General features: G+C 38.4%; 1 protein-coding gene and 1 non-coding gene across 3 annotated transcripts; both read right to left on the reverse strand.

Moving 5' to 3' along the window:
• Window positions 1-7,640: 7,640 nt before the first annotated feature.
• LOC119085706 (neuralized-like protein 4) lies at window positions 7,641-16,109 on the reverse strand. Of its 2 annotated transcripts, none has more exons than XM_037196155.1 (18): window positions 15,885-16,109; window positions 15,714-15,812; window positions 15,394-15,642; window positions 15,145-15,331; window positions 14,894-15,065; window positions 13,880-14,338; window positions 13,650-13,826; window positions 13,379-13,587; window positions 12,617-13,322; window positions 12,114-12,555; window positions 11,919-12,056; window positions 11,674-11,850; window positions 9,236-9,768; window positions 9,061-9,174; window positions 8,770-8,999; window positions 8,363-8,695; window positions 8,134-8,295; window positions 7,641-8,064 (listed from the first exon to the last, which is right to left on the reverse strand). In XM_037196155.1, the coding sequence occupies exons 1-18, from the start codon at window positions 16,035-16,037 to the stop codon at window positions 7,733-7,735; spliced, it is 4,872 nt and encodes a 1,623-aa protein (XP_037052050.1). In that variant the 5' UTR covers window positions 16,038-16,109; the 3' UTR covers window positions 7,641-7,732. The 2 variants fall into 2 exon arrangements, with proteins under 2 accessions (XP_037052050.1, XP_037052049.1); XM_037196154.1 differs by having other exon boundaries at window positions 13,379-13,599.
• Trnah-gug lies at window positions 11,241-11,312 on the reverse strand. Its single transcript has one exon. It is a non-coding gene; the product is annotated as a tRNA-His (tRNA).
• Window positions 16,110-16,744: the final 635 nt, after the last annotated feature.

The following is a 16,744-nucleotide window of genomic DNA, read 5'->3' on the forward strand; positions in this document are numbered from 1 at the left end:
TTCTCTTTATAGAACTCTGTTTGATTTTGTGCCGGTGAGTGGCATTTTTCTTTCGTTGTAAACTTTGATGTTCATGTAGGTCCTCAAACCTTTATCTGGAGAAGTTTCGAACATTGAGCGGTGGATTTTGATCAGATCTTATCAAATGATAAGTTTGTAGGATATTGGCTCCTATGGGAGAGAATGTGAGAGAATTGCATTCAAAATTCACTCACATTACATTCTCTCCCATAGGAGCCAATTGTCATTCACATGTTCCTTATATCTCGCCACAGGCGTACCAACTTATCATTTATCTGATTTTGATTTAATATGAAACAAATCCCTTCGACCAGGATGCTTCCGTCTGCCGATACATCTCATAGCTTCATACGCATTTGAATTGTTTGTTGTTGTTGTACTGTCGTTGTTCCTTTTTTCTATTCTATTCTGTTTCGTACATATTAACACCATTTAACCATTCACAGATGGTAAGCATATCAGCACTATTGTTTTATGTTTTTGATGCATTGTCGGCTGTATTCGTAACACACTAAATAAATTGATCGATTGATCGGATCTTTTACTTGATCTAAGAATTTTTAAGATATTGATTTCAAATCTTTTACTTCATTTTTTTAACATGCGTTTTGCTACGTAAGACCGCAGAGGATCGTGACTTTTATTTGGTAGCCGGATTCTTCGGACGGTGAACAGTCATTCTTTGTTGATTTGAATCACCGAACGCAATGAGAGTTGCATTCATCAACATATACCATCAAATTATACATGAGAAAACACTTAAAAATTACCCTATCTTCACAATCAAGCCCTGATCTGACATATTATCGAAGTAGTATCAATTGACTTGATTCTTATATGCATACTCCAATACAAACGCCTCACTGAGCACAATGTTACAAATAAAAGAGCATTCTTTTCATCATTGGACTTGAAGTTTAATGAACCATTTGATTTGGAGTAGGTACATTAGTAGGTACATCGACAATGGGACAATAAATTTGGCCAAAAGAATTACATTTACGACATTGAATTCGATCTGATTACTGTCGCATATTTACATTTCTGAGGACAAAATTTTAGTCACTATTTTAGTAGATTCTCTGTGCAGACTGTATCTGTATAATTTTAATGCTAAATTTATGTGAACAGATAACCAAAGTGGTTAACACAACTTACTCTTTTTGTCAACATTTATGTATTCATTTTGTTAACAGATTTCGATACTATACATTTTTGTTGTCATTTAAATTGACAGAAGACAGAATATGATCCTCCATTTGCAAATCTACGAATTCGCCAGACCTCAATTTAAACGAATAGTTGTAGAGAGCTTTAATTATTTGAGAACTGTGTTTAAAATGCGGTTGAAGAGATTTGAAGTTTTAATGACTCTTGTGTTCGAAATACCTTTTTCTACCAAAATTTAATTAGTTTTGTACCAAGAAGGAAACATATAACCAATTTGTAAATAGACAAAATTTACATAGAAAACATTTTAATTTGCTCGGTTTTATGACGAACTTCTTAACTCGACCGTGGTATTATGTGCGGGAGTGTAGTGAATGCTCAATTGCTCATTACTAAAATTTCCGTTTTGCATACAGAGCATTGTGTACATGGAAAATTTACTATACAACTCTTGTATGCGAAACAAAAGAAGCTTTGCAGCTTAATGATAATTACAATAAAAACTGAATTTTGTGACTATAAAAACGAATCTTCTGAAAAGTGAAAACAGACTAACTCTCAGAGTAAAAGTTTTGCCATTTTCTCATGGCTCGGAAACTTTAAAAGAAACAGAGCTTTAGTAGAATGAAATTGTCGAATTTAGTGTAAACAGAGCCAATGTCATAAAAATTTCTTTAATTTTCTCTACAACCTAAGTAAGTCGCGGCAATAATGTCTAATCGTCTGTGTCTACTTAACAAAAAGAAATTTACTATCGATTGGTAACGTTTGACTGATACGAAACATACTTTTTGACAAAAATTTATCTTTGCAAAGCACACTTAACGAAGGTTTAAGCCAGCAATTTCAAGTCTAATTATTATTTTAAGAAAACTTTCGGTAATGATTAAAGTAAATACTTGCACCGTCATTCAATTTATAGAAGTAAAAGTTTTTTACCGTTACGCATATTCTAGCAGTTTGTGAATAATTTTACATTTGTTGTGTGATTTAGTGCCATCTAGGGTTGAGTTTAGTTTTCATTGACATAATGATGTTGTCCTTAAAAGGAAGTAGCATATAAAAAGCTCACGTTATTGAAAGTGCAAAAAAAGCTTTTTCTTGTTTCATTGTGACCATTGTGACTTGACCAAGTTATGTACGTTTAACACAACATATACAATATTCTACCAGAGGGAATATTCACGCTAAATCATTTTTCATACAAAAAAATAAGTTTTGCTATCCAGCTTGGAAACGTAGCTGCGATCATCGGAACGATTCCACAAAATGCGAAATAGAAGAAAACTTAGCCGCCGATTGTAAAATTTGATCATTGTTAATAAAATTGTTTAAAAAGCTAGTTAAAGGACAAAATCGTTAAGACATTGATGTTGCACTGATCTATTTAATAAAATGAACAAAGACCATGATTAACCGCGTATCTATTCGCAGTTCTCAAGTTGTGATTCGAAAAATTTCTTCTTTAATCTGTTTTTATCATTTTTATGCAAAATTTTATGCAAAATGGGTTTGTCCAACGCACTTCAAGCGTAAGTTGTACTCTAAATAGAGTACTGAAACTGGACAATATATCAAACAAATTTTGGCAATGTAAAAAAATCTGTAAAAAATTTTCATACAAAATAGTACTCTATTTGGCAGCTGTCACTCAAAGCACTTTTGGTTGGTTGGTTTGTCTCAAATGACTTTTGTTGGAACACTTTTTAACTCTTGAGATTTACTTATCGACAGTCAAAACAAAGTGCGCTAGAATCCACCTACTCACAATTCCTCACAACAATCTTAGAATTCCACAGCTTTTTGAAATGATTTTGATATTCTGCTGCTCATGCTGAGTTTAAAACATGTTTCCAAGTTCTGAAAGTACAGGTTGAGACAACTCTGAGTTGATCAGAAAGGCTGTGACAGTGTCACAGTGTGACACACAAATTTATATGAAAAATGCTAAGGTAAATATATGCAAAGTATATTAAACACTGAAGGTAATACAGACCCTCAGCGGATCAGAGAAATTACGGATCCAAACTTTCAGGTGAATTCATTTTCGTATGTTGTCTAACTTACACTTGTGCAACATGACGGCCCTAAATCCTTTCAATTCACCACTAAATACAACTTGACGCAAACAAATTTTATATGTGTGCAACATAACGCCGCTAATCCCGAGCAAAAAAAAAATCGACCAAAAAGTATATGAAAGTATATGACTATTTCCTTGTAAACTTGTGAACTGTGAAGTATTTCGATTTTTTCCCATACAACAGTATACAGTATGAGAAACAGTATATGGAAATTCAGTATACCGTCATGCACTTTCATATACTTATTTAGCATATCACCCCGTATACTTTTATATACTCATGACGCTCTGGTGACATTTGTGAGAAAGTTGAAATTTTCCACAAAACTTGCTTCCAATGAAATATGACATTTTCAGTTTTGATTACCCATCTTCGAGCCCATCCTCGTTTAGTCATAATCTTTATTGACTTTGGAGAATGAGAAAATTATTGAAACAAAATTTTTCTTATCAGTTGCACATTTTTCTGCTAATATCCGTTGTCGCCAGACAGTCCCTAATACCTAACGAGACAAAGCCCTACACATATTCCTAACAAGATAAAGCCCTACCGGTACGCCTAACAAGAAAAACGACAACGGAATTAACAGTATAATGTGAACTGATAAGAAAATGTTTCATGAATTTTCATATTTTTGAACATTGGTTTACATGTCACCTCACAAGGATGTTGCCCCGACGAGAATTAATGGCAGACTGACTTTTAGTATGCAAGAGTATACATAAGGGTACGAGTAAATACTGTTCAGTAAATACTAGTATTTAATTATACCCTTATATATACTCCTGGAACAGCAGTATATAAAAGTTTATGATCATATACTTAAAAACAAGTATATGCATACGCAACTTGACGCAAACGAATTCAATAGTGTGCACCTGAAAGTTTGGATCCGTGTGTAACTGTAGATTTGCATTACCTTCAGTGTTTATATACTTTGGAAAAAGGCAACTTAATAACACGAAGGCGAGTGACACCGAAATTGATAAACGCATTCAGTACAGATTGTGTGTGAAATCAACTTGAAGAAAATGTTTTTTTTTTAAGGAAAATTCGGAATTTTGTTTTTGTTAAATTGCCTCTTTCATATAAACTTCGTATCCGCTGACGCAATTTGTGTGTCGCCCCCTTTGTGATCAACTCAGAGTTATCTTCACCTGTTCTTTCAGAACCTTGACACTGTTAGTTTCAGTACTTTATTAAGAGTACTCTTCATATTTGTAGTATACCACAGAAATGATAACAGATTTTCGCAATTTTCGTACAACAGGTGAAATGTCAAACTCACTTTGTGTTTATATGGACATTGGTGGCCTACAAATACCAACCTTGTAAAATAGTAAATAATTAATTTTCGACTCGACGGATCGAAGTCAAACAGAGTGTAATATCTTTTCACACCGTGTTAAACTGAACACAAATGTGGGGCCATTGGACTCAATTGTTGCCATCTGTTATCATTTCTCTGTAGTATACATATCAGTTTCCGCTCAAATTTTTGGTTTGATCGCACGTTTTGCGATCTCCAATTGATGCTCCTGCCCTCCTGGTAATGAAGTCAGTCTTCAAATGATTTTTGAACAGATATCTATTCTTTATCAAAACTAAATTGAATAATTGTGTTCTGGATCTCGATAGTTAGTAATTTACTTACTGAATTTTCCTGATTTTGACTACATGTATATGTACTTCCACATTCAAATTGTTCGAATACGAAATTTGAAATGTCAATATTAGAGTCGTGAAAAGATATCGAATGCGTCATTTCCGTCTTTTCCCTTTGCTACACATGCATCACTAGCGAATATGATTCCTTTTACCAAAGTCGTGAAATTTTATTTCACGGATCGATGTATTATTATTGCTTTATTATTTATAACAAATCTATATTTGTTTGAATAAAAAATATTTCATAAGCCAACCGGCTTACATCGTGACGACGGGAAACGTCCAGATGGAATGACCCTCATTCCATGGTCGAAAGGCAAATGTCTCGTATGGGACGCAACGTGTGTGGATACATTTGCGGAATCATTTTTACAACCAACTTCGGTGAAAGCTGGATCAGATCAAGCAGTTCGTAAAAAACAGAGACTGTACCAACAAATAAAGAGTCTAAATTACAAATTTGTTGCTCTAGCAGTCGAAACGATGGACCATGGTCAAATGAAGCGAAAAACTTCTTTCTTTGTCTTGGAAAGAACTTGCAAAAGATATTTGGCGATCCTCGGTGCATTGCATTTTTGTACCAGTGAATATCTCTAGCCATACAAAGACATAACGCCACATGCATTATGGGAAGTATTCCCGATGGCATAAAGATCGACGAAATTTTCAATTTATAACAAAACGTTGTTAAAATAATGCGAAACATTTTCCAATAAACATTGATTTAGACAACAACAGCAACAACAACGCTACAAGATCAGAAGAGATTCCGGTAACATCGAAAGCAAAAGCCAATAAGGGCGGCAATACGCCCTCTAGTGACACTGATTTAGAGTGTAACCACTCTGACTCTGGATCGAATGACACATGTATTGACACTCTGTACGACGAACTTTAAGTTTTCTTAAATATATCCAAAAATTTGTATAATTTGTGTATTTGCAACGAAATCGACTTCTTATTACTATTCGTGGGTCAAATAACTAATTAAATGAATCATTTCTAGTTTTTCCCACAAATTTCACTTTATTCAGATTTTGTAGTACAAAATGTACTACATCGAAATCACAAATACTTTGTGAAAGAGTTCAGCTACTGTCATGGAGTATTTTGTATACTTACTGGCCAAGGTGTCCTCGACTCAGCAGCACCGGTTGCAGTGTCTTCACTGGATTCGTGGGCGATGTGGGTACTCTTAAAAAGTCCATTCAACAATTTTCAACAATCTACACTACCACCTCATACCACAAACTAAACATAATCATTTGTCTCTCATGATAAATAAGTCGAAAACCATAAGGTCTGATTTTCGATATTAGGCAGTGGCACCTTTTGGACCATCGGTTTCTTCGGTAGTTTTGTAGTGTTTTCAAAGCTCAACATTCCGCTAGAACATTGTTTTCAAGAATACTCTCAACTTTATGAGTTATGACCACCGGAAAGTTAAAGTCGTCCTGGGGGACTTCTTCCCGGGCTCCCTCGGATCCATCAACCACAAGCCCGGAAACAGTTTGCGATACGTTTACGTTTTCCGCACACAGACCTTAAAATTCGCAAAATTCGAAACGCCCTAAGGTGTATAATGTTCTTGCAAGTCAGATGACTATTATGTTACTTTTAGCTGAGTATCTAATTTCAGGTCAAATATAGATAACGTGCTGAAAAATCTTTAACCAAGAAATTGTTGGTGCAGATTTAATGGAAAAACTTCGAGAAATTCTAAAAACCTAGATAGAGGCTGATTCCAAAGTTTTTGGTTTTCTAGATGTTGGGAGCGGTAATGTCCACACAGTTTACAAATTGAATAAATAAATTTATTGAGAATGTCCGTAATGATTGACAAATTGACTTAAACTTCCAAGTGACGTCAATGATTATGAGTTGTGGTTGCAACCACATCGTTGACACAAAAGTAAACTTATTAAAACCCATTTATACAATGTGATAATCGAAATGATGTTTATCTCTAGCGCATCCACGATATATTCGAATTGGAAAATAGCTTGCCTTTCTCTCACTTTTCTTTCTTGCATCGGCGGATTAAACGCTAAGGATTCGCTATTGAACTACATAAGACCCACTACCTTCTTTATCCTAGTTCTACGACCCTTACAAACATTATTGTCTTGTGAAATCAAGTAGCGAAATCGACAAATAATTTTTAAGTTTCCTGGATTTCCAAGGATTTTTGAGATTTTTTTTATTCTGATCAACGCACTTCAAGCATACTTCAAGCTTGATGAAAACTCTTGGCAATTTTTTTTTGGTTCGGTTTAACGTTTTACAAATCCTCGAAATTATCAGCAACTGAAGTGGAACTTTCTGACATTGTTTAATATCTAGATGCTAAGGATAGTGAGTATGCGTGGTAACGTAATGGCGGTGGTTCTTAATACGAGTTTTTGATTGGACAATATCAATGAAATTCAATGGAGACATTATACGTTTCGACGGATCTTAGGACAAGGTAAAAAACGGGTATGATTGCAATTGCGTCATGCCATTCAGCAATGTGACGGTATTTGGATGGGCCCATTTTAATTTGGACTGCTCTAAAATCAGTAATTTCGGGCCCTTTTTGCAAATAGCACAGCAATGAGATTTTAACGACATTTTAGATGAGATATACGAAACCTAAAATCGCGAATATCCTTTCTCCATTCTGTCTCCAGTCTCAATTTCTATCAAACTAAAAACTTTTCTCTTTCGATTAAAATTCTAATGATCACAATGTGTACAGTGGTCAACAAATAACCATATAGGAATCAATTCCACAATAATGCAGTGATCTAACCCTCTTGCATTTCAACTGGCGTCAGTTTCAACAACAGTGCAGTTAGTACACACGCTCCAGCTTCTTTGGTTGTCCACTTTTGAACGCTTTCGCTAAACATACTCGAACCACTTCCATCGCCTTCGCTTAATTCAGCCACGCATAACGACTGAGTCCGCACGCGCACCTCGAATGCTGTGTCAATCGAATAAACAGTCCGGCCGGACATGTAACGATGTGTGAAATTCGTCGGCGGTTTGGCTGGCGAATTCGGAACTGACAGCAGATTTAGGTGGCCGCCCAAACCGGAATCGTCTTTCTGATGGCCACCGCTTCCCTCACATGTATCTACGATTCAGAGAAGGGAAATGCGTTAAGTTTACGTCAAGTGGATGTGGATCATGTTAAATGTCGCACCAATTGGCAACGGCTGACCGTGATCCAATATCGCACGAATTTTATCGACTCTAGTCAAGTAGAATGCCGTAGTCCAATCGGCACTGCCACTATTTTCGACAGCTGAGGTTGTGGGCAGATTGGCATTGGTGATGAATTGATTAATTTTGAACCGAATCCAACCTGTAATGATCCATCCACATGAACGTTTTTTCATTACTTCCGTCGAACAATTTCAGAAACTCCTTACCCGTCAGCACCGAAGTACTTTCACTGGTGACGCATTTCCGACAGTAACAGATGGGGGTGTCGCTAACAAAAAACGCGTCCGGTATTACTAAAGTCCTTTGGAAACCCATGACCAACTTTAAATAATCACAGTCCTTCGTACTAATGGCTGGAAGACTACTAAACGAAGTGTTGTATGCTTCACCAGATGAAGTATTCAAATCAAGCGATAATGGTTCGTTTCTTTGCTGTGGGTTCCCGTAATTATCGGACGAGGATGTAGCCTGCTTGTACCTTTCGAAAGCATCAAGTAGGAGTTGTTGCGGGTTTATGTTTGATTCGTCGTCGACGTCATCTAGTTGTTTGGAAGGCATTATAGTTTTGTCGCAGGTAACGGAAGGTGCATAGAACAAATCAACTTTCACTTACTGTCATCCGAATCGATCGCGAGATTGGTATCGTATGTTATCGACCCGCTACGTGCTTCTGCATATTCTACACTTTCATCCTCGACTGCCTCATCGCCTATTTGATTTGTGTCTTGTTCGCGATTATTGTCCAAGCAATTCAAACCGCCATTGTTGAAACGGTGTGTACTTTGGCTTCGTTGGATATTCAAATTGGTGGAATGTTGCAGTTGCAGTGAATCTCGCAAACAACTTTGGGGAGAAGAAAAGTAGCGTTCAGACAATTCGGTTTTGAATGTATCAAAGAACTCACCATGACGAAGCGGATGAGTTGGTAGGAAAGTCGTTTTTGGTTTCGACAGAACGATTTTTGATCGAAATGTTCATCAACAGATTTTCGGAAACGCTTTCTGCAACAGATCGAGCCCTGTAACAAAATCGATTTTTCAAATTGTCTAATTTTTTGGATGATTCAAAAGTTATCATACATAATTGAAGTGCCAACCAAGCTGCTGGACGGCAACGATGTATCCGTTTCTTTTTCATGAATTTCCAGATCAGCCTTCTCACATTGTGGCACATTCCTATCCGAATCCAGACTCAGTGCATGACTTGTTGTAGCCGGTAACACTTCCTCATTGATGGGACTGCCATTCTTCTGTTCCGTGTTCAAAATGGTCAACTTTTCGCACCTGCCATACAAATCGAATATTGGATACACATGGTGTGGCAAACCGGACGCCAAATCGTCTAAAGTCTTCTGGCCAACGGTAACCGACAGATTTCCCGAAAACGAAAAGCTGATTGTGATTACGGTGTCCTTCTGGATGGAGTTCAGTAGTTCGCCGTATTTCGTTTGGTTTTTATTGCCGTTAATGTTGGTGTAATCGTGCGTTACAATCCAGCAGGGTCTCTTCAATAATATCGCCGATGAAGGGAAAATGAAATTATTTGGTGTAACGCCGATGACGCCCAGTAAAATTGTCCCCTTCCACTTGGTGTTAATTTGATCGATTCGTACCTGGAAAAGAAAGAAGGGTACGATTGGAGTGTTGTACACCATTCAAATAGTGCGATTCCCGAACAAAATATTCTGTTTGGGATTCGTACCTGGAAAAGAAAGAAGGGTACGATTGGAGTGTTGTACACCATTCAAATAGTGCGATTCCCGAACAAAATATTCTGTTTTCATACCAGACTCGACTTTCGACAACATGAATTTAGGCAACACAGGTTTTGTACATAAATGGTAGCACATAGTGCGTTGGACAGGTTTCCTGAATACGTAACAGGCATCCGTAAGCTCCAGTGAAGTCTGTGGTCCCACCACAGCCGATTCACAGCAAGCTACCTTCGATATTGGACAAACGATAGGTAGAAGAGACATATGGAGTAGTTATTAGAACTCATGGTATCCTATATACCAGCTGCACCAATAATTGTCTCGTTCCCATTAATATTTATTTTTTTGTGAAGTGACTGCAGTGGAACACATTGGGACTGACGGATGCCACATTTCGAAAGTCTTAAATTTATGCCTTTTGGTATTATTCATAGCCTCTGATGTAAATACCAAAATGTCATGATAAGACTTTGTTTTACTCTCACAAAGTACTCGAACATCATGCTCGGAAATAATGTCTTATTCCCGGTAGCCGAGTCAAAATTTCTCCGTAACCAAAAACTTGAAACTGACTTCCCGGTCCATATTTTTCCCGACAATTTTCCCGGTAACCAAAAAGACCACTGCAAAAAGACACTCAATCTAAATTTGAATTTTTCATCATGTGTCTATGTAAGAGATCGAAAATTCAATTTAAAAATTCCGCAAGACATTCTTCGGCAGAAATTTTAATCACAAATGCCAAACAACCATCCTCATCGAAAGAACGATTATTTTAGGTACTTGGAAGGAATCATTTAAGAACAATGTCACTCCGAATAATTCTATTCCTTCTCTATCATTCCACACGTATAGCATTTCGATACATATATCACACTATAAGTATAGTATATATGTGTGGTAATATTGGTATCGCATGCGGAATAGCATGAATTGGATTGTAATTGTAAATTTTTATAATTCCACAAATGTATCGTTGATTTCTGATTGGAATTTCGCAGTGCATCTAGGATTCCAATTGGAAAATTTCCATTTCATTGTTCCGACCGAATGAATTGGTCTTCTAATGGTAATTTTCATGGTTCGGTCTGCCGTTCCAATTTTTTTTTTTTTTTAAACATAAACATAAATGGACGTAGGTCTTATCAAGTCGTCTCACGAAGACAGCCTATCATCCTTATCATTGAAAAATGGAGGGGAGTACCAACTTGACTGCTACTGCTTTTTGGTGTACTGAATCAAATCATAACAAAACCCTAATCCATCGTTTTTTTTACCAAAATTATAGATCGCCAGCAGCAGAAAATTTATTTCCAATAAATTTTCTGACGAGAAAAAAATTTTCTCCTCCGTGACAATGTTTTGCACATTGCCGTGACCAGGATTCGAACCTGGGTTACTACGGCCACAACGTAGGGTCCTAACCACTAGACGATCACGGCTATTGGAGATATGTTATTGCGATGAATATTGCCGTTTAAAGCGTAACGAAATGAATGTGTAACAAAAACGAGTACAGTGTGCAAGGTACGATAAAAACAATGTGTACACACTGGTAGGTAGGTACCCAAGCCATATACATGAAAAATTTGTTGCGAGTGCAATGACTTTCACTCCCGTCAAAATAAATGTGAATGACGAAGCGGTCAAAATAAAACTTTGCAGTTCCATCTGGTGGTGTGAAAAGAATTTTTGGTTTAAATGCTGTTTTATCAATCTTAGAAACTACCGGGCGTTGATGCATCGTATTCGGAACTCAACCAAAAATCAATTCGCATTGTTACACGAAGTCTTTATACTTACACTGATACTATGTCCTTTGCACAATGGTTTCGTGACGCAGACGATTCCGTGATTATATCCCTGATATCGATGGGCAGTTCGTTTATCGTCGGATAATTGAATGTTTTTCCCGTGACTTTCGCCGAATTCAAAGAACAATGCTTCCGATTCAATCGATTCCAGCATCGAGTCTTGATTCTACAGTGAACGACAGAAAAGGAAGTTTAGTTACAAAGGGAAAAATCGATATATGACCCTCGCCGTACATAGAAACTCTTCTCCACACACTCCAACGAATCCTGCAAACGCAAACTGCATGGACGAAGTGGTGATGCTGGTCCTTGCGACGAAATCACCTGACACGCCATTGTCGTGCCAATCAGCTCAACCACTGCGTACACGTCCTAGCAAAATACAAATGTTTGAAATCAATCGCAGCACAAGTGGACAGACAAACTAACGGATCCAACGACTGGAAAATTGATGTTCATGTCCTCCGAATTCAAGAGAATTTTCAGCGTTCGCGACGATGTCAAATCGAGAGTGATGCGATCGCCGACACGAAGCCATTCCAGCGAGGCCATCGAACGTTGTAGCAGTTTCGAGTTGTGACGAATTTCATTGCCCGACACGTACCACACATTGCCCGGGATCTTTTTCATGCAAACGGGAATATTTTTGCGAACATGTTCATCGGTTAAGTTGAGATCCGTAACGCCGACTTTTAAACATCCGGCTAGCAGACTATTGTATTCGGTAATTTTAATATCAAATGGTTCCCCCGGCGTTAAATGATGCTCCGAAAATATTAAACATCGCGACAGAGCTGACGATAAATTTGTGCAACGACTGGCATATGTCCAATTTTGCGAAAGGGTTACATTGCCCGATATGCATGACCAACTGTAATGAAATTGTAATTTAGTAAATTTCCATTACAGTCTTGCCATGCCCACTTATTTACCGATGCTTGGACTCGATCAACATTGGCTGGATGACCGACGTTGCTTGCAAGCTCTGAGAATTTTCGCTGGTTGCGTACGGTGCTCGTATGTCTGCTCCGCTGGTGATACTCACCTGAGCACACTGTCCGTACAAATCGACCACGGCGTGCATATTTTGAATAGGACATTCATACGCCGGTCCTTGGTCTTCCCCATTCACGAAGAAGTGAATGTTATGACCGTTTTTCATGACGCCGATTCGTGAACCAGTCGTTAAACTATCCAGATCAAACGGCATGTCATGCCGGACCAGTACTCCATTGTACATTAGCGTACTGCCTGACATCATTATCGTATCTTGTTCCAAATCAGTGGCTGTGCTAGCCATTGTTATTTCATCGGGTCTGATTCCGGTCAGGCCAATTTCAACACTTCCATTCCAATGGTCAATCATCGTCTCCAAAACAACCTCGAATAGTTCGCGATATCTCAGTGGACGATTGCTGAACACTATCGAGCCATTAAATTCTGCTAGAGCTTTCGGTCGACTGGCCGTGAGACCTCCGTTGGAAATGCGAGCATTTCGACCGTAGCATGACGTGTGAAATCTTAATTTCGGTTCGCTGCTGTACAGCGTTGTGTTGGAAATGGTTGAATTACCAGTGTCAGGACTACCGCATTCGGACGTATCAATAATACTAGCTTGTGCAGCTTGCCCATAGAGATCTGTTCAAATGAAGTTGGTTAGATGGATGGGGCACAACTGTTTGTGTCGACCATACCAATAACTCCATACACTCGTTCTGGAACATTTAAAGCTCCTGGCCCCTGATCAACACCATTCACCCAAAAATGCAACGTTCCATCATCTTTTCGAACAACGCCAACACGATCACCAACTTGCAATCGATCCAAATTCTGACCATACTGTTCGATAACCGTAGTCCCATTCATCATCACACCATTCCCAGTCATCATCCAAGTGCCACTTCTGATTAATAAACTTTGCTCAATTCGTGAAATTCAATTTCTTTACAAAATACGAAAACTCACCTGACATTCGTCATCGTGAACGGAAATTCCAATTCGTTCGGTGAATGAGTCGTTACGCCGACTTCGATGCTGCCCGCCCACTTGGTCACCACACGTTCCAATCGAACTTGGAAAATTTCATTCGGCCGTAAAGGACGTCTGGTCAGCACAACGCCATTGTTGAAGTCGTCGGAAGCGCTGATAAGATTTAATCATTTTTAAAGGTCCGGTGAAACGAATCCAAAACTTACTTTGGCCTTAAGGCTGTACGCCCGCTATGCGTAACCAGTGCATGCGTTCCACAAATTTGATGAAATGTCAACCGATCATTGTTCTGAATGAATTCCGCTTCCGGACTGTGTACACCAATCTCCTCCGAACAAGTTTGCAGTGTCATCAAATTGTTGCGGCGCGTGACCAAATTCTGCTGCTCTCGTTCATCGCGATCGACAATGGTCACTTTTATGGTCATGCCATACAGATCGATAACGCCCCATAATGTGGCAGAGACACGAGTCGACGCCACTCCCTGATCCTGACCGTTGATGTAATAATGCAAATTTCCGTTCGATTTTCGCATCATTCCGACGCGATCGCCTTCTCGCAATTCGTCCAAATTGAATTCACCATATTCGCGACGACTTCCTTTCCCGTTGGTGAGAATGCCCGAACCGGACATCATTATGGTTCCACTTCTCATGTTTGTCATTCTGATGGAAACGAGAATGTGAAAGACAATTCGGTGGAAACTCGTACATCGTAAGTGGAATGAGAATTTCATAGAATTGCTTTAGCTTAGACATAAACTTTCCATCTCGTTCATTTCATTGGACAGTACAAACAAATTCATTTCAACGTAATCCCATTATTTAAATTTTATCTGGTTCGTAACAATGACAACAAAAACGAGTCACCTCAATAACCACTATATTCCGTTTAAATCAAAGAATCTCCTGACCTTTCCCTTCTTGGACTTTTGTTTAGTTCTATTTCAGATCTAGTGTTTAGGTCGTAATACGCAGGGCCGCATCGGCTACCCAAAAGCCATCCGGGCGTTAAACGACGAAAATCTGTAAAATTCCCTTCGTTCACACCAAAAATAAAAAAAACCTTCGAGGATCGCGCATAAAGCCCGGCCTTGGATATATGTTAAGAAGACTTCAAAATTACATGAATTTGCTCTACATGAGAGTCAACACGAATGGAAAATTTAAGACCCAAAACAACAAATTAAAAAGAACCCTGCCGACTGGCTTGTCACTTACGTAGCTGGAAAATGTAACGCTGTTGGATTATGTGTTGTAACACCAACTTCGATACTACCGGACCATTTATCGACCAGTTTATCGATACGAATCTCAAATAATTCGTTGTCCTTTAACGGTCGATGTGTCATGACAACGCCATTATTGAATTCATCCAGTGGACGTCGTCGTTCTGTTGGTTATTGATTTTATTTTCAATTTATTGAAAATTCGCAGGACCGACTTCAGGTCACTGACTACTGACTACCAACCTGCTGTACGACAATTTGCACTTAATTTGACCAAGGATCCACAACGATTGTGAAAACGTAAACGATCATTGATGTCCGTTATATCACCTCCTCCACCTAAATGCAGAGACGACGGATGCGAAACCTGAACGTCGATAGGCATTCGTATGTTCACGTCTTCGACAACGTCAATAGAATCGGTCTGAAACTAAGATGACAATAATCGGAATTAAATTGACCCGTAAATGACTGAGTTGCTCTGCACATTACTTGTTGGTCCAACGGTGGATACATCGAAACCTGAACACATTTTCCGTATAAATTGACGAGCGCGTACACTGGATTAGGGATGTTATTGGCTGCGATTCCTTGCGATTCACCATTTATGTAAAATATCAGATCGCCTTGAGACGTTCGCATAACACCGACTCGGTCACCCTCTTTCAATTTGTCCAAATCAATGCCATATGCTTCGACTAGAGAACAGCCGTCTTTGAGGATACTGATCCCGGCCATTAACTTTGAAAATTCGAGTCGTTGGTCATTCAGTCGGAAAGGAAATAATTTTTCCAACAAGAATTTTCCCTTACCCAAGTTCCATTCGACATTTTTGTGGCACAAGCTGGCAGTTCAGTTTCCGGATGAACGGACGTAACACCGATCTCGATACTGCCACTCCATGACGACACCTACGATTCGACATTCATTCAGTTAATCGACAATTTCGGAATTTTTCTTAAATCACGAAAAATCGATAATACCTTCTGATCGATTCGCACTTCAAATAAGACATTGTCCTCGAGAGGAGCGGCACTTAACACTAGTCCATGATTGAATTCATTGAAACTTCGGGTCGCTGTGGTATTGTTATTAGACAATGTTATCCGTTTCCCACAATTCCAGTGGAAGGACATTATCGCAAAACTGTGCGATACAAAATATAAATATTTTTCTTTTATTTATATATTGACTGTCTACAAAAACAATCAAAACTGTCAAAGTCATCGAGTCATCAAAGTCATCCACCAAAAATGTCAAATCGTAGAGAGGGATTCTTTTGAAAAACAGCCTACCGAAATCGGACGCATTTTCCAGTGGACTTTTTTATAAGTGCATAGAAAGGTATTCGACCCTAGAAGTCAAAACCACTTTCAAAAAAATTCGTCGAAGCTTGTGTGGCTGGTGAAAGGTGATCAAAAACCGAAAACTTGCACTTTTCTTACAACCATTTCTCCATTTACACGACTCTGTTCGGCTCTTGTAGGTGGAGAAATTTTTGTAAGAAAAGTGCTCGTTTTCGGTTGTTGATGACTTCTTGCTAGCCACACAAGCTTATATATTTTTTTTAAGTAATTTTGTTGTCTAGGGTCGAAGTCCTTTCTAGGTACATATTAAATAACCTCCATACAAACTGCACACACACTCTACGTAGAGTGTGTGTGCAGTTTGTATGGAGGTTATTTAGTGAGTTTGTGTCTCCATTCAGTTAATTTGAATAGCTTTTTCGAAGTAAATTATTATTAAATTATGAACAGCACCACCGGAGAAGATGTAAGTGTTTTTCAACCACTAAATTATGAACAATAAAATATAAATAGACATGATGTAGTCAGCAAGAGAA

The sequence above is a fragment of the Bradysia coprophila genome, chromosome X (assembly GCF_014529535.1).
Source record: "Bradysia coprophila strain Holo2 chromosome X, BU_Bcop_v1, whole genome shotgun sequence".
NCBI classification, from domain to species: Eukaryota; Metazoa; Arthropoda; class Insecta; order Diptera; family Sciaridae; genus Bradysia; species Bradysia coprophila.

What these genes read in the sequence shown, in the direction of transcription:
- LOC119085706 (XM_037196154.1), bottom strand. Translation starts at nt 16,037, where the DNA reads ATGTCCTTCCACTGGAATTGTGGGAAACGGATAACATTGTCTAATAAC. An exon ending in CGTACAGCCTTAAGGCCAAA is followed by an intron (nt 13,827 to 13,879) that starts GTAAGTTTTGGA and finishes AAATCTTATCAG; the next exon opens with CGCTTCCGACGACTTCAACA. An exon ending in CGCGATCGATTCGGATGACA is followed by an intron (nt 8,696 to 8,769) that starts GTAAGTGAAAGT and finishes CCAAACAACTAG; the next exon opens with ATGACGTCGACGACGAATCA.